This window comes from Entelurus aequoreus, linkage group LG17 (assembly GCF_033978785.1).
Source record: "Entelurus aequoreus isolate RoL-2023_Sb linkage group LG17, RoL_Eaeq_v1.1, whole genome shotgun sequence".
NCBI classification, from domain to species: Eukaryota; Metazoa; Chordata; class Actinopteri; order Syngnathiformes; family Syngnathidae; genus Entelurus; species Entelurus aequoreus.
In genome coordinates, this window is record NC_084747.1 from 25,183,552 (window position 1) to 25,209,184 (window position 25,633).

General features: G+C 38.2%; 1 protein-coding gene across 1 annotated transcript; it reads left to right on the forward strand.

The window, feature by feature from the left end:
- The first annotated feature begins 1,058 nt into the window (after positions 1-1,058).
- On the forward strand, positions 1,059-24,449 carry LOC133631956 (uncharacterized protein C9orf85 homolog). Its single transcript, XM_062024166.1, has 4 exons — positions 1,059-1,288; positions 9,750-9,856; positions 12,228-12,341; positions 24,058-24,449. The coding sequence occupies exons 1-4, from the start codon at positions 1,187-1,189 to the stop codon at positions 24,281-24,283; spliced, it is 549 nt and encodes a 182-aa protein (XP_061880150.1). The 5' UTR covers positions 1,059-1,186; the 3' UTR covers positions 24,284-24,449.
- The last annotated feature ends 1,184 nt before the right edge of the window (positions 24,450-25,633 follow it).

Sequence of the window (25,633 nt, forward strand, 5' to 3'; positions counted from 1 at the left end):
TTATGTAAAATTCACAATGGACGGTATAATTTTATGATTTATATTTTCAGTCTTACAAACCTAAATGAGGAAGGAAAATGATTCAAAAGAAGGAGCATCAATCCAACAAAAACTGGAGCTTCTTTTTCTTAACTACCCGCACACGCTGGAAACGAGTAGCAATGGTAAAATAATGAATTTATTGACAGTGCAATGTGAAAGCCGATGTGTTTACTTTGCAATTGAGTAAACACAGTCGGCACTTTCTGACAAAACATCTACATTGCGAGCCCTTGGGCCCCATGAAACTGCGGCCCTCTTAATTGCGTAGTTGATTAGCACTGGTTTACACCATAAATGGCAGGTTATTGTGATAGTCCATATCCCCCATCTCCACTGGCCAGGTGTGGCCTGTGGGCCTTGAATTTGACACCTGTGGTCTAAATACCTTAAATGACCATTACAGTAATGACAGGAAACTAACAATATTGCTTTTCAACCATTTCGATTTCTTCAGTATTTGCTGTGTAATTCTAATACAGCAACTACAAGTCGTAAGCAAAAAAAAATCTTGCAAGTGCAAAAACTCTGAATCAAAGAGTTTGCACACCTTTGGGTGGACATCCAGCCCCTATTTTCCAGGAAAGAAAGTTTCTTTCCACCAGAACATCCTCTGTTTTCAGGTCAACTCTGTAGTGCAAGTTTGTTTACACCAGTATTTCTCAATTATTTTCTGTTACGCCCCCCCTTGTAAGAAGAAAATATTTTGTGTGGCTATAAATGTATACTTTTTCTATAAAACTGTTAACTATACCTCTGCATAACATTGTAAGCCTATGAACATTAAAGGAAACAACACACCGGTCTTTCCTCGTCTCCCACTGAGGCAAAAAAAAACATGTTCCCCTCCTGGCATCGCACTGTTGAAAGAAGTTGGAGAACAAGATGGTTAGTATATATTTTTAAGATTGCATTCAAAACATACACATACAGCAATACATACTTTTTTATTTTATTTAGGAAAGACAGGGTTAAAAGCATCTCGAGCCACACTCCATTCCAGAAGATGGCGGTAATGCTCACCAAAACAAACGAAGAAGAGTAATTACTTCCGGGGTCAGCTCTCTCCATATTTAAACAAGTTGTTGGAAAAACATGTTGTATTCCACGTGGAGTTAAACTTTTATTTTATTTTTTACCAATTCCAATGAGTTCACAAAAAGGTAACGTTTCTCGATCGCGAGGACAAAAGCACCAAAACATCACTGCCTACAGGAACGACCGAAATGGAGCGTCTACACAAGTAAAGGTACGACATCTGAGACCAGCATGTATCGGAGTAGCTTTAGCATGGTCGTCGCTCTCAGAACACATTCAGTACATATACAGTATACATTACTCACAAACAGTTGGGGATATTATATTAAACGTAATTTCACCTTCTCTAAACTTTTGAATGTTCACCGTTTCAGTACTTTTTGCACAACATGCTGTTCTCTTACAAGAAGCTGAACAGCAACATTCACAAAGGTGTGCAAATTTATGAACGGACCAATAAATACGTTGGTTCATTTGTTTTTGAGATTCAAACAGTCCCCCGCATCATAGTGTTTACATTTTGACATAAAGAGAGTAAAACGGCATCTAACAATTAGGGATGTAACGATATTATGTTGATATTAAGGCCACGGTACGATTTTATTGTGGTATATATATATATATATATATATATATATGTGTGTGTGTGTGTACATATGCGTGTGTGTATATGTGTCCAGGGTGTACCCCGCCTTCCGCCCGATTGTAGCTGACCCGGAAGGGAATAAGCGGTAGAAAATGGATGGATGGATGGATGTGTGTGTCTACGTGTGTATATATGTTTTTGATTGATTGAAACTTGTATTAGATTGCACAGTACAGTACATATTCCGTACAATTGACCACTAAATGGTAACACCCAAATAAGTTTTTCAACTTGTTTAAGTCTGGGTCCACGTAAATCAATTCATGTGTGTGTGTGTGTATATTAGAGATGCGCGGATAGGCAATTATTTCATCCGCATCCGCATCACAAAAGTCGTGATCCACCCGCCATCCAACCGAACTAAAATTTTATCAAAACCACAACCGCCCACCACCCGCCCGTTGTTATATATAATATAGACCAGGGGTCGCACCCTAACAGCAATAATTAGGGCGTGCTGTAATGGTACTGCCTTTATCACCGTCTACAACATGTACAGACAGCGTGTGACAGCCCAGTCACATGTTGTGTGCGGCTTCTGCTTGCACACGTAAGTGACAGCAAGGCATACCTGGTCCACAGCCATACAGGTTACACTGACGGTGGCCATATAAAACAACTTTAACACTCTTAATTTGTGCCACACTGTGAACCCACACCAAACAAGAATGACAAACACATTTCGGGAGAACATCCGCACCGTGAGACAACATAAACACAACAGAACAAATACCTAGAAAGAACACCTTGCAGTCCTAACTCTTCCTGGCTGAAATATACACCCCCCGCTACCACCAAACCCCGCCCCCCCTACACTGCGCCCCCACACATCAACCCCCCCCCACCCCCCACCCCCCACCCCCTTCCGTGCGTCGGTTGAGGTGGGCGGGGTTTGGTGGTAGCGGGGGTGTATATTTCAGCCAGGAAGAGTTAGGACTGCAAGGTGTTCTGGGTATTTGTTCTGTTGTGTTTATGTTGTCTCACGGTGCAGATGTTCTCCCAAAATGTGTTTGTCATTCTTGTTTGGTGTGGGTTCACAGTGTGGCACATATTAAGAGTGTTAAAGTTGTTTTATACGTCCACCGTCAGTGTAACCTGTATGGCTGTGGACCAAGTATGCCTTGCTGTCACTTACGTGTGCAAGCAGATGCAGCCTACAACATGCGGCTGGGCTAGCACGCTGGCTGCACATGTTGTAGAGGGTGATAAAGGCAGTATCAACACGGCACGCCCTTATTATTGATTGGGTGAAAATCAGCAGACATTCGAGAGAATTGGTTCAAGCGCCACCCGCCCGAATCTATTTAAAATCTATTTTTTTCGTCATGCATCCGCCCGACCCGCGGATTATCCGCGGACTCCGCGGTTGTGTCCGCAAACCGCGCATCTCTAGTGTATATATATGTATATGTATATGTGTGTGTGTGTGTGTATGTACGTGGGTGTATATGTATGTGTGCGTGTGTGTGTATGTATGTATATGTGTATATATATATATATATATATATATATATATATATATATATATATATATATATATATATATATATATATATACACACACACACAAACCCCGTTTCCATATGAGTTGGGAAATTGTGTTAGATGTAAATATAAACGGAATACAATAATTTGCAAATAATTTTCAACCCATATTCAGTTGAATATGCTACAAAGACAACATATTTGATGTTCAAACTGATAAACATTTTTTTTTTGGCAAATAATCATTAACTTTAGAATTTGATGCCAGCAACATGTGACAAAGAAGTTGGGAAAGGGGCAATAAATACTGATAAAGTTCAGGAATGCTCATCAAACACTTATTTGGAACATCCCACAGGTGAACAGGCAAATTGGGAACAGGTGGGTGCCATGATTGGGTATAAAAGTAGATTCCATGAAATGCTCAGTCATTCACAAACAAGGATGGGGCGAGGGTCACCACCTTGTCAACAAATCTGTGAGCAAATTGTTGAACAGTTTAAGAAAAACCTTTCTCAACCAGCTATTGCAAGGAATTTAGGGATTTCACCATCTACGGTCCGTAATATCATCAAAGGGTTCAGAGAATCTGGAGAAATCACTGCACGTAAGCAGCTAAGCCCGTGACCTTCGATCCCTCAGGCTGTACTGCATCAACAAGTGACATCAGTGTGTAAAGGATATCACCACATGGGCTCAGGAACACTTCAGAAACCCACTGTCAGTAACTACAGTTAGACAATACATCTGTAAGTGCAAGTTAAAACTCTCCTATGCAAGGCGAAAACCGTTTATCAACAACACCCAGAAACGCTGTCGGCTTCGCTGGGCCTGATCTAAGATGGACTGATACAAAGTGGAAAAGTGTTCTGTGGTCTGACGAGTCCACATTTCAAATTGTTTTTGGAAACTGTGGACGTTGTGTCCTCCGGACCAAAGAGGAAAAGAACCATCCGGATTGTTATAGGCCAGGGGTCGGCAACCTTTACCACTCAAAGAGCCATTTTGACAAGTTTCACAAATTAAAGAAAACAATGGGAGCCACAAATTTTTTTTGTAAATTTAAAATGAAAAAACACTGCAGCCAAAGCTTAATTTGCTTTGTGCTATGTTAACCAGGGGTCTCAGACATACGCCCCGGTCAGCACCTTAATATGAAAATGTAATGTTATTGCGGCCCGCGAGTTTTGAATGAATGGCGCTTGATTGCGTCATTCTTGCCAACCATCCCAATTTTTCCGGAAGACAATGCCAAGCCATGTGTTACATCAACGTGGCTTCATAGTAAAAGAGTGCGGATACTAGACTGGCCTGCCTGTAGTCCAGACCGGTCTCCCATGGAAAATATGTGGCGCATTATGAAGCCTAAAATACCAAAACGGAGACCCCCGGACTGTTGAACAACTTAAGCTGTACATCAAGCAAGAATGGGAAAGAATTCCACCTGAGAAGCTTAAAAAATGTGTCTCCTCAAACGTTTACTTAGTGTTGTTAAAAGGAAAGGCCATGTAACACAGTGGTGAACATGCCCTTTCCAAACTACTTTGGCATGTGTTGCAGCCATGAAATTCTAAGTTAATTATTATTTGCAAAAAAAAAATTAAGTTTATGAGTTTGAACATCAAATATCTTGTCTTTGTAGTGCATTCAATTGAATATGGGTTAAAAAGGATTTATAAATCATTGTATTCCGTTTATATTTACATCTAACACAATTTCCCAACTCATATGGAAACGGAGTTTGTGTATATATATATATATATATAAATATATATATATATATATATATATATATATTAGGGCTGCAACAACTAATCGATTAAAATCGATTATAAAAATAGTTGGCGATTAATTTAGTCATCGATTCGTTGGATATATGCTATGCGCATGCGCAGAGGATTTTTTTAAATTTTTTAAATTTTTTTATAAACTGCAACATGTACAAACAGCTGAGAAATAATAATTTAAAAAAAATAAGCATGGTGCCAGTATGCTGTTTTTTTTTCAATAAAATAAAATATATATACACTACCGTTCAAAAGTTTGGGGTCACCCAAACAATTTTGTGGAATAGCCTTAATTTCTAAGAACAAGAATAGACTATCGAGTTTCAGATGAAAGTTCTCTTTTTTTTGGCCATTTTGAGCGTTTAATTGACCCCACAAATGTGATGCTCCAGAAACTCAATCTGCTCAAAGGAAGGTCAGTTTTGTAGCTTCTGAAACGAGCTAAACTGTTTTCAGATGTGTGAACATGATTGCACAAGGGTTTTCTAATCATCAATTAGCCTTTTGAGCCAATGAGCAAACACATTGTACCATTAGAACACTGGAGTGATAGTTGCTGGAAATGGGCCTCTATACACCTATGTGGATATTGCACCAAAAGCCAGACATTTGCAGCTAGAATAGTCATTTACCACATTAACAATGTATAGAGTGTGTTTCTTTAAAGTTAAGACTAGTTTAAAGTTATCTTCATTGAAAAGTGCAGTGCTTTTCCTTCAAAAATAAGGACATTTCAATGTGACCCCAAACTTTTGAACGGTAGTGTATATTAGGGCTGCAACTAACGATTAATTTGATAATCGATTAATCTGTCGATTATTACTTCGATTAATAATCGGATAAAAGAGACAAACTACATTTCTATCCTATCCAGTATTTTATTGGAAAAAAAACAGCATACTGGCACCATACTTATTTTGATTATTGTTTCTCAGCTGTTTGTAAATGTTGCAGTTTATAAATAAAGGCTTATTAAAAAGACAAAAATAAAGAATTTAAAAAAATAAAAAACTCTGCGCATACCATAGATCCAACGAATCGATGACTAAATTAATCGGCAAGTCTTTTAATAATCGATTTTAATCGATTTAATCATATATATGTGTGTATATGTGTGTGTAATAAGGCTGCAGCTAACGATTATTTTTCTATCGATTAATCTATAGATTATTTTTTTTCGATTAATCGGTTAATCTATAGATTATTTTTTTCGATTAATCTATAGATTATTTTTCCTTTTACCGATTATTTTTTTATTCAAAATGAAGATGAAAAAATAAATGTAGGCCCGTTTTTTCAAAAGGCATGGCTTTTATTTACAAAAAAAAAGAAGTATGGCCACTCAGTCAACATTGACAACAACATGACTAAATATTCTGTAATAATGTAAACATTTAAAACTTTTAACATTTAACAAAATTAAAAGTAGCTTATTTGCTTTTTAATGTGCAAATATAAAAGTCAACATCCAGTGCAAATCTTAATATTCTGCAATAGTATAAGCATTTCAAAAGTAAAAGTATTGCTTATTTTGCTTTAAAATGTGCAAAAATAAAGATAAACATCCAATACAAAAAAGTGCAAAACGAAATATTCTGTAACAACAGTGTAAACATTTCAACAAAAGTGAAAGTATTGCTTATTTGCTAAAATGTGCAAAAATAAAGATAAACATCCAATACAAAAAAGTGCCAATCTAAATATTCTGGAGCACTGTAAACATTAAGTATTGCTTTTAAAATGTGCAAAATAAACATCCAGTCCAACACAGTACACAATAACCAATTCTACTCATTCCAGTGAGTGACTAACAGTTGTAATGAAGAAAAGTTAGCATGTGTACATGCTCTGGTTCTTTTCCTGTTTACAATATTCCCAGCAGCTGAAAATAGGCGCTCAGAAGGGGTCGATGTGGCTGGAACTGAGAGCTAATTAGCCTTCACCTCAAGCCAGGACTGCGAGTGAGCTGAGCTGCAGTTTATATTTCTAGAAGGTCAACGGGCTCATAGTGATGTTACTAGTAGTTGACTGGGAGGTGTTTATTATCATTTGGGGAGAGTCCGCTGCCTGATGCTCACCTGCTAAACACCTATCTGCTCCACGCTGAAGCGCTGACTACATGCGCTCTGAATACACACTGCTGATTGGCTGATAATGCTTCGTGTGTACCAATCAGATGGTTGTGTGGGTGGGACAATGCTGCGTGCTGAGACAGAGGCAGAGGAGCGAAGCAGCTTGTTAAGACTCTAGCAGCTAAAGTTAGCTTTAGCTTAGAAACTCGTTCGGTACACCCCCGTACCGAACCGAAAGCCCCGTACCGAAACGGTTCAATACAAAACACGTACCGTTACACCCCTAGCAGATACAAATGACACATTCATGTTTTTGTGTAATGATGACAACGTATGCTCGCGCGGACGATTGACTAGTTGATGGTTTTCTTTTCAAATGTTCGTTCATAGCTGTTGTGCTGCTATGACAGGCCATTTCCGCTCGACACAGTGTGCATACAACAACATTATTAGGCCGTTTATTGAAATACTCCCACACTTTTGACCACTTTTGGCATGCTTTCCCCCCCCCCCCCGCTCGCACCGCTCGCATCGTCTGCTTTGATCGTCTGCTTTGCGCTTCGCCATGACGGTAGTGTGACGTAAATATGCGACGCGTCGACGCACAAAAACGGCGTCGACGTATTTACGTAACCGATGACGTCGACTACTACAGCCTTGTGTATATATATATATATATATATGTATGTATGTATGTATGTATGTATGTATGTATGTATGTATGTATGTATGTATGTATGTATGTATGTATGTATGTATGTATGTATGTATGTATGTATGTATGTATGTATGTATGTATGTATGTATGTATGTATGTATGTATGTATGTATGTATGTATGTATGTATGTGTATGTATGTATGTATGTATGGGTATGTATGTGTGTATATATATGTATGTATGTGTGTATATATATGTATGTATGTGTGTATATATATATGTGTGTATATATATATATATATATATATATATATATATATATATATATATATATGTGTGTATATATATATATATTAAAAACAGTAAACAACACATAAAACATCAAATTTACAACATCAAAACTTGCTCACATAGCACATGTGCATACAAACAAGGTAGACTGCAATCCTTTTACAGAAGCTTTAAACTCATTTAATGTAACAAGGGTTTGAAGTTGAAGATTCGATTGTAGGTTATTCCAAGCCTTCGGTGCTGAAATCCTAAATGCTTTCTTGCCCAGTTCAGTTCTTACTTTGGGGACGACAAATTGCAGAACATTCATTGAACGCAGATTGTGACTTCCTTGTTTCTTTGTTAAAAGACAAGATAGATAAGATGGAGTGATACCCAGAATGGTAAATCTCATGTTGTCCACTAGTTGGCAACAGAATATCAGTGGCAAAATTGTTAGACTTTTAAAATTAATTAAATCTCCCTGCAGGCAAGATTCCTTACTAACTCATGACGTCTGGCGAGCCGCAGTTTGGACACCCTCAGTTAGGGCTGGGGGTTAGGGCTGGTTTGTCTCTGTGCGATATAGAAAATGACTATATCGTGATATTCGAGTATACGTTCTCACGCAGTTGCTTTTAGCTGCGGGCATTACACTGCATGCGTTTCCCACTCTTTCATGTCTCTCCTCACAGAGACATAAACCAAGCGCACCTTCTTACACACATCACGTGTGCAACGCCACACGCTCCCGCGGAGCAGAGAGGTAGCGACATGGTAACGTTAGCTGTGATGCTAACGGTGAGGTGCGGGTGCTAATACGAGAGAGAGAAGGTGCGAATCGGGTAACAAATGGAGGAATAATTCATTCCCAAGAAAAACAGCACGGGATCCATCGTCCGGCGGTGGTTTGGTTTCAAGCGGGAATATGTTCAACATTTATGCGGAAAAAGCGTTGCTACAAAAAGTAGCAGCACTGCTAATGTAGCAACATTTGAAAAGTCACCCGCTAGAGAATGAGTGCTTGAAACTTTGCATGTCAACATCTCCGGCCGGTACCACACAAACAAAATACCAAAGCAGCTATTTCCAGATCAACACCGTATGAAAAAAAAAAAGGCAACAATAGAAGGAGATAACGTCCGCAGGAACCTATTATGCAGCTCATTTTTATTTGACAGTTATTTAAATATCTTGTGTGACATCATGCACAAAAGTGCACTTTATTTGTTTTTAACTATTGTAGTGGCGTTCTGTACAAAAAGTACACTTTAATTTAGTGTTGTTTTGATATGTCATCTTGGTGACATCATTCACAAAAGTGCACTTATTGCTTGTTTTAAAATATCTGACAATCTTGCACTTTCTGTTTTGAAATGACATGAATGTTTGTGCCACTGCTTAATAACTGTTTAATAAATACAGTTTTGGTAAATTGACTTAGTTGTGATTTCCCCCTCTGCATGAAAGTTAAAAAAATGAGCATATATTAATGCAGTATGAACAAGAATGTTTTAATGTAGACACATAGAATCATCATACTGGTGTGATTATATGCATCATGTGTTCATTCAAGGCTAAGGCAAAATATCGAGATATATATCGTGTATCGTGACATGGCCTAAAATATCGAGATATTAAAAAAAAGACCATATCGCCCAGCCCTACCCCCAGTGTAGTTTGTGTGCCTAATCTTGTCGCTGCAATTGTATGGTTTCTCACACGTTTTTTTCCATGTATTTCTGAAATGTAGAAGGCAAAGTCCAAGATCCACGATGGACTCTGTCAACACTGCAAGGGTGTTCTCGAGTGGAAAGTAAAGTACAACAAATACAAGTCTCTAACACAACCCCGGAAATGGTAAGGACTAATTAAATAAATGCATTGAACATAACAGCAGTAAAATGTGTTACTTAGGGATGAGTACTCTAATAGGCACTGACCAAATTCCGGCAGTAGTCCCGGGTATCGATTCACGTAAAATCAAACAGTGCCATATTTTAGTACTTTTGTTGCGTGTGAAGTCACGTCCGGTCGCAGACTAAACACCGCCTCACGTAAACAGTCATACAGCATTCAGGGTGGACTCAGACAAACTCCCTGTAAATAATGTTAAATTTTCAACACCAACAAAGCAAGTATGGTTGGTAGAAACGCTCCAATATAAAGTAAGACTCCTGGATTTGCTACAGACACACAGAATTATATATTTGCAGTAGGGTTGACTGAAATCAAAACTGCATTAATTCTTGCATCAAAGTTGGATTTTGGGCAACAACAAACTGAGACTTGTTTTAAAATATTTTATGAGACTTTTAAATAGGTCTAGACTTGGCTAACTTTTGTTAAAAGCAGCCACAGCAGTCAATTTGAAGACCATTCATTCCTATATTCATGGAAAATTACTAGAAATCGACCGATTATTGCCGCCAATATTTGGCGTTTTGATGTATATCAGTATCAACCCGGTATCAGACTTTTTTTTCTTTTTCTTTTTTTTGTACAACTATATCGGCAGATACAATTTATACACATATAGCTGGGTTGCATATAACGTAACGTCCGTTTTTCTTCTTGGCGGCTTAATTGACACGATGGTCGAACAGCTTGAGCGTAGCATTAAAACAAGCGAGAGTGAATGTCGACTTTGAGCAGAACGTTCTCTACTATATTAGTAGTGTTTGAGAGCAGAAGTAAACGTAAGAAACAGACAATAGATGGCAATAGTTTGTGTTCTTTTGTGGTTGCTATTAGGGATGATGTTCGAAACTGATTCTCCCGGTTGTTCGATAAGAAAAGAACCGATTCCATGGACTCGAATCCCTTTTTGAGAACCGGTTCCTGTTCTCGAGGCCACTATAGTAAAGAAAAAGAGTTGGTTCTTTATTCAAATCCCTGGGAACGAATCCCAAATGGGCAATGTTATGCCCATTTGATTGTAGACTCTTACTGACACCTTGTGGCGATATGAAAATACTACGCGTCAATAGTTTGGGCACTTCCGGGTTGACGATGTTAGTCCAGTTCATGAGACAATTGAGAAGTAGACAAGTTTACATGCCTTGGAAAAGATAAGTCTGTAAGTAAACTGTTTAACTTGTTTATGTAACTCAATATTAAGGTGGAAAGTGGTTACATTTAGGGATGTCCGATAATGGCTTTTTGCCGATATCCGATATTCCGATATTGTCCAACTCTTTAATTACAGATACCGATATCAACCGGTACCGATATATACAGTCGTGGAATTAACACATTATTATGCCTAATTTGGACAACCAGGTATGGTGAAGATAAGGTCCTTTTTCTAAAAATTTATAAAATAAAATAAGATAAATACATTAAAAACATTTTCTTGAATAAAAAAGAAAGTAAAACAATATAAAAACAGTTACATAGAAACTAGTAATTAATGAAAATGAGTAAAATTAACTGTTAAAGGTTAGTACTATTAGTGGACCAGCAGCACGCACAATCATGTGTGTTTACGGACTGTATCCCTTGCAGACTGTATTGATATATATTGATGTATAATGTAGGAACCAGAATATTAATAACAGAAGGAAACAACCCTTTTGTGTGAATGAGTGTAAATGGGGGAGGGAGGTTTTTTGGGTTGGTGCACTAATTGTAAGTGTATCTTGTATTTTTTATGTTGAAAAAAACAACCAATACCGATAATAAAAAAACGATAAATGCTTTAAAATGTAATATCGGCAATTATCGGTATCGTTTTTTGACATCTCTAGTTACATTTGATAGTAAGATGTTTATTGAAAAACGATTTTTGTGCACTGTTTCAATGGATGTTTTGAGGACTTCAAAATGGCTGCCAGTCGTGTATTTCCACCATCGAAATAGTTTCAACACTCAGAAGTATTTGTTTGATGATAGTACTGTATATTTGTGTGAAGCTATATTTACATATTGTGTATTACATTTCAGTATGTTTATTGAATCACATAGCTTATACATTTGTCATTGTGTGTATTTCGTTTATATATTTGCCTCGAAACCTTTCAAAATAAGCCTAAATCTGCACAGATGAGGTAATTAAACAGTTTTATTTAACAAGTATATTTCATATTTTGGGCCACTGTAACATTACACACAGTTTGAACAGTAACACTGCGTATGAATATGTAGGTGGTTCTTTGGCGCCCCAATAGACGCAGCCCAGGTTGAGAATCACTGCTTTGTACCATCTAACGTGCATGTTTTCTTATTTCAGTATCAAATGTTGTCAGAAGACGGTGAAGGATGCGTATCACATCATTTGTAAGCCATGTTCCCTTCAGCTTGACATGTGCTGCAAATGTGGAAAGAAAGAGGACATTGTCATCCCGTAAGTGCTCTACTAATGGTAAATTGTTGTCTATTGACTTTACACAATCATGATTTATTTTGTAAATAATGCAATATTTGTACTGCTATTACTTGCTGTCCAAACTTTTTCCATTGAGGGCCGCACACTGAAAAATTAAAACCTGCAGGAGCCATTTTGATATTTAAAATTTTTGAAAAGCAATACAATTTGTAGATTTTTTAAACTTTTAGTGCTTCCCTCAAGTTTGGTCCCGAGGACCCACAAGGGTCTCAGTCATAAACATTAAAAAAAAAAAAGGTCATAAATTATTATTTAGATCAGCGTTCGCTCTGTTTATATTAAAACGTTTTTTTAATGCCTTTTGTGTTAAAGAAAACCCTGTTTTTATGGTAATCACAAAATATGAAAGTGAAAGAGTTGATGTGAAGTGTGTGGAAGCTTAAATAAATCAATAACTCAAAACAACAATGATTTTGATTTGTTACTTTCTGACCAATGACAGTTTTTATAAAAAAACAAACCCACTAAAATTCTCAGGGAGCCAAAAGGGCCCCACTCATAAAAATTAAAAATAAGTCATACATTTAAAAAAAAAAATTGTTTTACTTTCAACACTTAAATCTCTAGATCAACTTCAGATCTGTCGATTATAAGTTTTATTATTATTATTATTTGGTCTTTTTTTGTTCGTTTGTTTTATGCCCTTTTTAAAACGAACAAAAAAACATTTTTGTCATGGCAAACACTGAACATACACTATATTGCCAAAAGTATTTGGCCACCCATCCAAATGATCAGAATTAGGTGTCCTAATCACCTGGACCGGCCACAGGTGTATACAATCAAGCACTTATGCACGGAGACTGTTTGTTTATACAAACATTTGTGAAAGAATGGGCCGCGCTCAGGAGCTGGTTGACTTCCAGCGTGGAACTGTCATAGGATGCCACCTGTGCAACAAATCCAGTCGTGAAATTTCCTCGCTCCTAAATATTCCAAAGTCAACCGTCGGCTTTATTATAAGAAAATGGAAGAGTTTGGGAACAACATTAACTCAGCCACAAAGTGGTAGGCCACGTAAACTGACAGAGATGGGTCAGCGGATGCTGAAGCGCATAGTGCAAAGAGGTCGCCGACTTTCTGCACAGTCAGTTGGTACAGAGCTCCAAACTTCATGTGACCTTCCAATTAGCCCACGTACAGTACGCAGAGAGCTTCATAGAATGGGTTTCCATGGCTGAGCAGCTGCATCTAAGCCATTCACCAAGTCCAATGCAAAGCGTCGGATGCAGTGGTGTAAAGCAGTGGTCCCCAACCACCGGGCCGCGTTGGTACTGGGCCGCACAAGAAATAAATAAAATAAAATAATATTTTTATTTTTATTTTTTACAATTAAATCAACATAAAAAACACAATATATACATTATATATCAATATAGATCAATACGGTCTGCAGGGATACAGTCCGTAAGCACACATGATTGTATTTCTTTATGAAACCCCCCCCCCCTTCTCCTGGTCCGTGGGACAAATTTTCAAGCGTTGACCGGTCCGCAGCTACAAAAAAAGGTTGGGGACCACTGGTGTAAAGCACGTCACCACTGGACTCTAGAGCAGTGGAGACGCCTTCTCTGGACTGATGAGTCACGCTTTTCCATCTGGCAATTTGATGGACGAGTCTGGGTTTGGAGGTTGCCAGGAGAACTGTACATTTCGGACTGCATTGTGCCGAGTGTGAAATTTGGTGGAGGAGGAATTATGGTGTGGGGTTATTTTTCAGGAGTTTGGCTTGGCCCCTAAGTTCCTGTGAAAGGAACTTTGAATGCTCCAGGATACCAAAACATTTTGGACAATTCCATGGGGAATTGTCCAAAACTGGACCCTTCCTCTTCCAATATGACTGCACCAGTGCACAAAACAAGGTCCATAAAGACATGGATGACAGAGTCTGTTGTTGATGAACTTGACTGGCCTGCACAGAGTCCTGACCTGAACCCGATAGAACACCTTTGGGATGAATTGGAACGGAGACTGAGAGCCAGGCCTTCTAGACGAACATTGGTGTGTGACCTCACCAATGCGCTTTTGGAAGAATGGTGGAAAATTCCTATAAACACACTCCGCAACCTTGTGGACAGCCTTCCCAGAAGAGTTGAAGCTGTAATAGCTGCAAAAGGTGGACCGACATCATATTGAACCCTATGCGTTAGGAATGGGATGGTACTTCAAGTTCATATGTGAGTCAAGGCAGGTGGCCAAATACTTATGGTAATATAGTGTATATGCAATATTTCCCCCCAAAATGTTTCAAAGCGGAATATTATAATGGAAGTGATTGAAGCCTTGAACAGGTCAATAATTCATGACATTTATTTTGATTCATTATTTTTTCAACAATGACAGTCTGCAGAAAAAACAGTCGGCATGGCAGCATTTCACTTTTTTGTAATAGTATTTTCAGAATGTGTCGTGGGCCGTTGAAAAATTATCCCTGGTCCGTACTTTAGACACCCCTGGTTTAAAAAGTCTATTAACATAAAAAGATGTTGCACCCTTTTTAAAGAAGACTTGCATTTTGTAACAGAAATTGTTTTATTGGTGATCGGTTTATTCATTGATAACGCTGCCATCTTGTGGGCATGAGTCGCAATCTGTTTTCTTTTTTTATTTATTCGTTTCAGGACAATGATTATGATTATTCACATTATCAGCTAATTTCCATCTCTCCACCTTCATTTGACACCACCTAATGGAAGAAAACTAATTGTGTTAATAAACTATTAATGTTAAAAAATTATAAAATAACATTGAAGAGTACAACACATAATACAGAGAATAATATACATAATAAAAAAGCCCACATACAGTTATACACCTTATTTTACCTTTCATAAAATGCATATGCTGCAAATGAAAGTGCCTATATATATATATATATATATATATATATATATATATATATATATATATATATATATATATATATATATATATATATATATATATATATTTTTTATTTTTTTTTTAAACAAAGCTAGAATGCATGAATTGCTGACAAGTTAATAATGTATAGAGTGACTAAATTAGTGTAGTGCTGCCACAAATAAATATTTAAAATCCATTGAAATAGTTGCCAACTAATTTGGTCATCGACGAGTTTACCACCAGCGGCATGTTTTACCGCAGACAATCCATCAGCGTCTCCAAAGGGAGCAGTAATGAGTCATTGCATGGACGTGATCTACCAGTACAGGAAGAAAAGTAGCCATCAGCAAATAACTGGACTTCTTCACCCACGTCAGGACTCCTGACTCCGGAGCCTTTACAAAATGGCGGCGAGGTGTCGGTGAGTTCGGATGACACTTTGCGCTACGGTGGGATGGTTCACAAAATTCACTGTTTGGACTTTATTGCAGTTTTGTGATCATTTAGAGTACATTGTGGTTCTTTTTGACACCACAGAATACCAAATTTCCCAATCATCCACCATTCCCTTTTATTAGGAATGTTTCGATCAGGGTTGCCGATTCTGATACCGATCATCCATGAGTGATATCAGTCGATACAGATCACATGTATTAACTGTTAAATTTCCAATTAATTCATAATGAGTGATATCGACAGTTCAACAAGATCAACTCTATATTCAAACTCGTTCCTTATTCTCTTTTATTCCAAACAATTGATCAAATGATCAAAACAAAGTTAATCGTACACGATAACTAAACAAAACACTACTCTTTTTAAATTATTTGGTTTTTGCCCTCAAAAGTCCTCCTGTGTCCAAAAAACGTTTGTAAACATTGAGGAAAAAATACAAAACGTTTTTGAGATTTAGGCCCTGGCCGATATTCTGGAGGCACTCAGCCAAACTCCCTCTAAGTCAGGGATGTCCAAACTACGGCCCGTGAGTTAATTGCGGCCTGTCCGCGAGACAACATGAGTACAACAAGCAATCTGGTATTTACATACAGTATTATATTTAAATATCTGGTGGTTTGATAGGTGCTTATTTGTTGCCATTTTGTGGACAATGTGAGTGATTCAGGCCAGTGACCATGGAGTGTACTTTCCCGAGACTATATGCACAGCATTAACCTCTATGACCCAATCCCAACAACTTTCCCTAGGTTGTGGCACAGAAAAAAAAATTCAACCAGCACAAAAAATCAACAAACATGTCACACATATCAAACATAACACAACCTGCTCACTGAACTTTGTGGACAGTATAAAAAACAGCCAACCACCATAAAAAAAAATCTGAATTACACCCATTTAAATTAGGGATGTCCGATAATATTGGGCTGCCGATATTATTGGCCGATAAATGCTTTAAAATGTAATATCGGAAATTATCGGTATCAGTTTCATAATTATCGGTATCGGTTTCTAAAAGTAAAATGTATGACGTTTTAAAACGCCGCTGTGTACACGGACGTTGGGAGAGGTACAGAGTGCCAATAAACCTTAAAGGCATTTCCTTTGCGTGCGTGCCGTCCGAGTCACATATCTACCGGCTGTTCTCATCACAAATTAATGCAAGGCATACTTGGTCAACAGCCATACAGGTCACACTGAGGGTGACCGTATAAACAACTTTAACACTGTTACAAATATGCGCCACACTGTGAACCCACACCAAACAAGAATGACAAACACATTTCGGGAGAACATCTGTACCGTAACACAACATAAACACAACAGAACAAATACCCAGAATCCCTTGCAGTACTAACTCTTCCGGGACGCTACCCCCTACCCCCACCCATCCCAACCCCGCCCACCTCCTCATAGTCTCTCTCAGGGAGAGCATGTCCCAAATTCCAAGCTGCTGTTTGGATAGATAGATAGATAGATAGATAGATAGTACTTTATTGATTCCTTCAGGAGAGTTCCTTCAGGAAAATTAAAATTCCAGCAGCAGTGTACAGAATTGAGATCAAATTTACAAAGTAAAAAGCTAATAATAGGGGTATAAATGGTAACAGAATAGAAAAATATTACAATAAGAATAAAAATAAAAAGCAACAATGAGAATAAAAATATAACCGTAAAATAAGAATATAACAAGAGAAACTAGGCAGTAGTGACCATGTTATGAAAAAGTATTGCACTGTTATTGCTTTGAGGCATGTTATAAAAAAAAAAAAGCACTTTGTGACTTCAATAATAAATATGGCAGTGCCATGTTGGCATTTTTTTCCATAACTTGAGTTGATTTATTTTGGAAAACCTTGTTACATTGTTTAATACATCCAGCGGGGCATCAGAACAAATTTAGGCATAATAATGTGTTAATTCCACGACTGTATATATCGTATCGGTTGATATCAGTATCGGTAATTAAGAGTTGGATAATATCCGAATATCGGTAAAAAAGACATTATCGGACATCTCTAATTTAAATCCATTGCAAGCCATGATGGGAAAAACGCAAAAAACTCTCTTCACACTTATCCATTTTAGGCGCATGTAAGCTGCTTGATATTTCTGATTGATTACAAAACTTTAAGGAGGTCGTCACGGAAGTTAGCAAGGTAGAAGTCGAACTTCCAGATAATCTTAATATTCAATTATATTAATTTTTAATCTTATGTATTAATATATATGTACCGGTGTATATATATGTATAAAATACATTACAGTCGTGGTCAAAAGTTTACATACACTTGTGACGGACACAGTGTCATTGCTGTCTTGAGTTTCCAATAATTTCTACAACTCTTATTTTTTTGTGATAGTGTGATTGGAGCACATACTTGTTTGTCACAAAAAACATTCATGAAGTTTGGTTCTTTTATGAATTTTTTATGGGTCTACTGAAAAACCAAATCTGCTGGGTCAAAAGTATACATACAGCAACATACATTATCAATTTTGGTGATGTAGGAACGTTACAATCAAATCAAATCAGCTTCATGGCATGGCCTCTTAAAGGCCTACTGAAATGAATTTTTTTTATTTAAACGGGGATAGCAGATCTATTCTATGTGTCATACTTGATCATTTCGCGATATTGCCATATTTTTGCTGAAAGGATTTAGTATAGAACAACGACGATAAAGATTGCAACTTTTGGTATCTGATAAAAAAAAGGCTTGCACCTACCGGAAGTAGCGTGACGTAGTCAGTTGAACATATACGCAAAGTTCCCTATTGTTTACAATGATGGCCGCATGAAGTGAGAGAGATTCGGACCGAGAAAGCGACAATTTCCCCATTAATTTGAGCGAGGATGAAAGATTTGTGGATGAGTAAAGTGCAAGTGAAGGACTAGTGGGGAGTTGAAGCTATTCAGATAGGGAAGATGCTGTGAGAGCCGGGGGTGACCTGATATTCAGCTGGGAATGACTACAACAGTAAATAAACACAAGACATATATATACTCTATTAGCCACAACACAACCAGGCTTATATTTAATATGCCACAAATTAATCCTGCATAAAAACACCTGCGTGTTTGTTATGCTAGCTCCTAGCTCCTCTGCTAGCTCCTAGCTCCATAGAACACGCCAATACAATTCAAACACCTGATCAACACACACAATCACTCAGCCCAAAAGACCGTTTACCTAACCCAAGGTTCATAAAGCTTATATATTTTTAAAAAGTTACGTACGTGACGCGCACATACGGTCAAGTTATCGAATGTTTAGCAGCCAAGGCTGCATACTCACGGTACCTGATATTCAGCTGGGAATGACTACAACAGTAAATAAACACAAGACATATATATACTCTATTAGCCACAACACAACCAGGCTTATATTTAATATGCCACAAATTAATCCTGCATAATAACACCTGCGTGTTTGTTATGCTAGCTCCTAGCTCCTCTGCTAGCTCCTAGCTCCATAGAACACGCCAATACAATTCAAACACCCGATCAACACACACAATCACTCAGCCCAAAAGACCGTTCACCTAACCCAAGGTTCATAAAGCTTATATATTTTTAAAAAGTTACGTACGTGACGCGCACTTACGGTACGGTACGTGTTATGCTAGCTCCTAGCTCCTCTGCTAGCTCCTAGCTCCATAGAACACGCCAATACAATTCAAACACATGATCAACACACACAATCACTCAGCCCAAAAGACCGTTCACCTAACCCAAGGTTCATAAAGCTTATATATTTTAAAAAAGTTACGTACATACGCAAAAAAAAGCCAAAGCTGCATACTCACAGTAGCACGTCTGCGTCTTTGTCATCCAAATCAAAGTAATCCTGGTAAGAGTCTGTGTTGTCCCAGTTCTCTACAGGCGTCTGTGTATCCAAATCAAAAGTCCTCCTGGTTAGAGTCTCTGTTATCCGAGTTCTTCCATCTTGACTGCATCTTTCGGGAATGTAAACAAAGAAGCGCCGGCTGTGTACTGTTGTGGCTGACTACGTTCGAAAAATACGTCCATTTCGCACCGACAACTTTCTTCTTTGCTTGCTTGGCTTCCTTCTCCATAATGCAATGAACATGATTGAAACAGATTCACGAACACAGATGTCCAGAATACTGTGGAATTATGAAATGAAAACAGAGCTTTTTCGTACCGGCTTCAATGTGGAAGGCATACCCGTGTTCGTCGGGCTACGTCACGCGCATACGTCATCCTCAGAGGCGTTTCGAACCGGAAGTTTAGCGGCAAATTTAAAATGTCACTTTATAAGTTAACCCGGCCGTATTGGCATGTGTTATAATGTTAAGATTTCATCATTGATATATAAACTATCAGACTGCGTGGTCGGTAGTAGTGGGTTTCAGTAGGCCTTTAACTTCATATGAGTGAAATGATTGACACCTGTTTACTTCTCAGAGCCCATTTAAATATGGCTCATGTGATGTAGTCATTAGACTCGGTTACAAACGTGACAATGGGAAAGTCAAAAGAACTCAGCACAGATCTGAAAAAACAAATTATTGACTTGAATAAGTCAGGAAAGTCACTTGGAGCCATTTCAAAGGAGCTTAATGTCCCAAGAGCAACTGTGCAGAAAATAGTTCGTAAGTATAAAGTGCATGGCAGAGTTTTGTCACTGCCACGATCAGGAAGAAAACGCTAGCTATCACCTGCTGCTGAGAGAAAATTGGTCAGGATGATCAAGAGTCAAAAGAGTAAAAATGCTTTTCTTTCAATATGCATAATAACAAAAAGGGTAATATTTAAAAAATGGATAGCTGTTGATAGTCCAACTCATACTGACTGGTACACACAAGCTATGGAGATGATATCAGTAGAACAAACTGCATTTAGTTTAGACAATAATGAGTCATATATTGGAATATGGGATCCATTATTTAAATTTGTTTCAACTATTAAATGAACCAAAATATGACTTATTATATCTTTGTGGAAAAGGTTGGACACAGTGTGTTGTCAGGCTTATGGGATGTGATGCAAGTGTAAGCCACTGTGACACTATTGTTCATTTCTAATTTTTGTATTATTATTTTTTTTATTAATGTTTTTAATGATAATATCAATGAGAGTTTTTTAATCGCTGCTATTTTGAAATTGTTACTAATATTGATGCTGTTGTCGATTATGTTAATTTTTGTTTCACTACATTTGGATTGTCCCGTGTCATGTTTGTGTGTCCTCAATTGCTCTCAGCCTTGGCGTCACTATAGACAGCGATTTTAAATTTGACAAACAAGTCAATGGCGTTTTAAAATCGTGTTTTTATCATCTTCGTCTTTTAGCAAAGGTAAAACCATTTTTATCTTTTAACCTTTTTGAACAAGTCGTGCATGCTTTTATTTCAAGTCGCCTGGACTACTGCAATGCACTTCATGCTGGCATTAGCCAAAAAGCTCTCTCCCGGTTGCAGTTAGTCCAGAACGCGGCAGCACGACTTTTAACAGGGGCCAGGAAACGCCAGCATATAACCCCAATTCTTCGGAGTTTGCTCTGGCTCCCTGTTCATTTTAGAATTGATTTTAAATCCTTGCTGTTTGTTTTTAAAGCTTTACATGGACTGGCACCTCAGTATATCTCGGACCTCGTCCAAATTTACACTCCTGCGCGCGCTCTGAGGTCCGAGAGCCAGCTCCAGCTCGTGGTGCCCAGGACGAGACTTAAAACCAGGGGAGACAGGGCCTTCTCTGTGGTCGGCCCTAAACTCTGGAACACTCTGCCCCTCCATGTTCGAACTGATTCCACAGTGGAGTGTTTTAAGTCTCGTCTTAAGACCCACTTTTATTCTTTGGCTTTTAACACTACGTGAGTTGTGTGGTCTTCTGTCCTCTGTTGTCCTGTGTGTTTTGTTTTTAAATAAATTTTGATGTCTATTTTACTGTTTTAATTGGTTTTACCCTTTAAAATCGTTTTTAATCATATTTATTTTTTATATTGTCCCTGTATTGGTTTTCTATTCATTTATTCTTTGTTTTTGTTCAGTCATTGGTGTAGCATAATTGTTTTTAATATTGTTTTTAATATTGTTTTTAACATGGCTGTGCAGCACTTTGGAAACATTCTTGTTGTGTAAATGTGCTATATAAATAAAGTGGATTGGATTGGATTGGATTGCTCTCAATTGCTCTGTTTATTGTTGTTCTTAATGTTGCTGGGACGGGTTTGGTTTTGGAATTGGATTGCATTGTTGTGTATTGTTTTGTTGATAGATTAATGAATTCATATTAAAAAAAAAAATTTAAAAAAAAAGAGTCAACCGAGAACCACCAAAAAGCAGGTCTGCAATGAATTGGAAGCTGTTGGAACACAGATGTCAGTGTCTACAATCAAGTGTGTTTTGCATCGCCATGGACTGAGAGGCTACCATGCAAGAAGAAAGCCCTCGCTCCAAAAGGGACACCTTAAAGGCCTACTGAAATGAATTTTTTTTATTTAAACGGGAATAGCAGATCCATTCTATGTGTCATACTTGATCATTTCGCGATATTGCCATATTTTTGCTGAAAGGATTTAGTAGAGAAAATCGACGATAAAGTTCGCAACTTTTGCTCGCTGATAAAAAAAGCCTAAGCCTGTACCGGAAGTAGCGTGACGTCACAGGAGGTAATATTCCTCACAATTCCCCTTTGTTTACAATGGAGCGAGACAGATTCGGAGCGACAAAGCGACGATTACCCCATTAATTTGAGCGAGGATGAAAGATTTGTGGATGAGGAACGTTAGAGTGAAGAACTAGAGGCAGTGCAGGACGTATCTTTTTTCGCTCTGACCGTAACTTAGGTACAAGCTGGCTCATTGGATTCCACACTCTCTCCTTTTTCTATTGTGGATCACGGATTTGTATTTTAAACCACCTCGGATACTATATCCTCTTGAAAATGAGAGTCGAGCACGCGAAATGGACATTCACAGTGGCTTTTATCTCCACGACAATACATTGGTGACACACTTAGCTACTGAGTTAACGTGATAGCATCGTTCTCAAATGCAGATAGAAACAACGTTCTTCTTTGCAGCCTCCATTGTTCATTAAACAAATTGCAAAAGATTCACCAACACAGATGTCCAGAATACTGTGGAATTATGAAATGAAAACAGAGCTTTTTGTATAGGATTATACGGGCTCCGACTACTTCCCTTGCCCTCGTGACGTCACACGCATACGTCATATCCAAAGGAGTTTTTCAACCGGAAGTTTAGCGGGAAATTTAAAATTGCACTTTATAAGTTAACCCGGCCGTATTGGCATGTTTTGCAATGTTAAGATTTCATCATTGATATATAAACTATCAGACTGCGTGGTCGGTAGTAGTGGGTTTCAGTAGGCCTTTAAGGCACATCTAAAGTTTGCTGCTGATCACATGGACAAAGATAAGACCTTCTGGAGGAAAGTTTTGTGATCAGATGAAACAAAAATTGAGCTGTTTGGCCACAATACCCAGCAATATGTTTGGTGGAGAAAAGGTGAGGCCTTTAATCCTAGGAACACCAATTCTTACCGTCAAGCATGGTGGTGGTAGTATTATTCTCTGGGCCTGTTTTGCTGCCAATGCAACTGGTGCTTTACAGAGAGTAAATGGTACAATAAAAAAAGAGGATTACCTCCAAATTCTTCAGGACAACCTAAAATCATCAGCCCGCAGGTTGGGTCTTGGGCGCAGTTGGGTGTTCCAACAGGACAATGACCCCAAACACACGTCAAAAGTGGTAAAGGAATGGTTAAATCAGGCTAGATTTAAGGTTTTAGAATGGCCTTCCCAAAGTCCTGACTAAAACCCCATTGAGAACATGTAGACAATGCTGAAGAAACAAGTCCATGTCAGAAAACCAACAAATTTAGCTGAAGTGCACCAATTTTGTCAAGAGGAGTGGTCAAAAATTCAACAAGAAGCTTGCCAAAAGCTTGTGGATGGCTACCAAAAGTGCCTTATTGCAGGTAAACTTGCCAAGGGACATGTAACCAAATATTAACATTGCTGTATGTATACTTCTGAAACAGCAGATTTGTTCACATTTTCAGTAGACCCATAATAAATGCTTTAAAGAACCAAACTTCATGAAAGTTTTTTGTGACAAACAAGTATGTGCTCCAATCACTCTATCACAAAAAAATAAGAGTTGTAGAAATTATTGGAAACTCAAGACAGCCATGACATTATGTCCTTCACAAGCTAATTTACGTTGGATTTGCCATAGACAAGTTACTATTAGCATTCGCAATGTTTTTTCCCAACACATCCAAATTCGGTCAAGGAAACGACAACTAAGATGAATGTTACAATCATTTACCACGGACATGTTTTTCTGTCTTTTGTGCAGAGTTAACTCGCATTTGGACCAAGAAGAAAAGGAACAGGAAGACCTCAAAGACGGAGGCACAACGTGCAGAAAGAAGGACGTGGGTACCTTGGACAGTGATGAGGATGATGAGGATTTCGGTGATCTTGAGGATGATGACGACTGTGACAGTAATGCAACACCAAAGGAGACACACAACAAGTGCGCTCCACTTCCCGATATGTCCAGAGTGAACGTTACAGAGTAAAGGTGATTGCGCTAACTGGACGGGTGGACCCTTGGGCATGGATGTCATCTGGTAGGCATGCAGAAATGTGGTTGCACTGTCAGCAATGGCGACTTTGGATCATACATGTTGCAGAACATAAAACATGTACACGTGCTGGACACTTCATTAGAATCATCTACAGTTCTTCCAATACAGTAAATGTACAGTACACATTCTCTTAATGAAGTGGAACTTCCGTCTAAGAACTTGACCGGTTTTTGAACAGGGTTCGTAAATAGAAAAGTTTGTATAATGAAGCAAAATTCTCCATAAGAAACAATGTAACTATGAATAATGGGTTCCAGCCTGGACAAAAGGCATATTTTAGTGAAGGTTTGTACACTTTGAACACAGTATAAAGTGGTATACAGTACTGTATATCGAACAAACATAACAAGGAAGTGATGGATCAATGTTCTCTTTAACAAGACAAAACAACAACAAGCCACACACTCACAGAAGTTCCTTTAGTGTCTTCACCAAAGATCAGAAACCTCGAAAACAAACATTTAAAAACGTAAAACCCGCTTACATTAACATCGGCAAAGGAGGAGATGACGAGAAAGGAGCGGACAGAGGGAGAGAAGGGTGGGATCGGAAGTAAGGAGCCACCTGTGTGTGAGCGCTTGAAAAGGGCGCCGTCGATTGAGAGGCAACTCTTTTCTCCCTCTGTGCAATAAGTCTGCTTTGGCATCCTTTTCCAGAAATGTCTGGTCCCATCACAATTAAAACTTGCTGTGGTACAAAACCTGCTTCGCCCATTCTTCCGTACTTGAGAGCCCTATTAATGTATTCCTTGCAAATACATACTGTTGTCTTTTTGGGACTCATATTGAGTTAGCAAAATGGACATTACTTGTCAAAAGGCATTAAAAACCACAGACAAAGCACACATGCTAAAGCGCTGAGAAGTGACTAATAGTGTACTGCTCAGCAAGTGCTGCACCCCGCTTTTTTGCCTGCAGGCGTGACACAAAATGAATGAATGAAGCGTTCGTATGCAGACACATAATTAGGGCATATTCGTCTCAATCTAAAAGTTCCTAAATGGAAAGATTTGCTATTAAGGGTTGGTAAATCGAGGTTATACTGTACTACTAATTTATTGGACCTATAAGGCAATGATTTTTTTTTGTCGCATTTAGCAGGATGTGGCTCAAATGTACTATTTCTGGTATTACCAAGTCCTTAGCATACAGGTGACAGTGACATAAACCACTGATGGTTCCTCAATGGATAAGCATTGTGTCAATATAACGTTTGAGGAGCCGTGACGAGAAGTGGTAAAATAAACACACGTCCCCAATGCAGGCTACACTGTTATTTTAT

Bases quoted from the DNA above. Each gene is read 5' to 3' on its own strand.
- LOC133631956 (XM_062024166.1), top strand. From the start codon at position 1,187: ATGAGTTCACAAAAAGGTAACGTTTCTCGATCGCGAGGACAAAAGCAC. The intron at 1,289-9,749 runs GTACGACATCTG...TCTGAAATGTAG, and splicing joins GAGCGTCTACACAAGTAAAG to AAGGCAAAGTCCAAGATCCA. The intron at 9,857-12,227 runs GTAAGGACTAAT...TTCTTATTTCAG, and splicing joins CTAACACAACCCCGGAAATG to TATCAAATGTTGTCAGAAGA.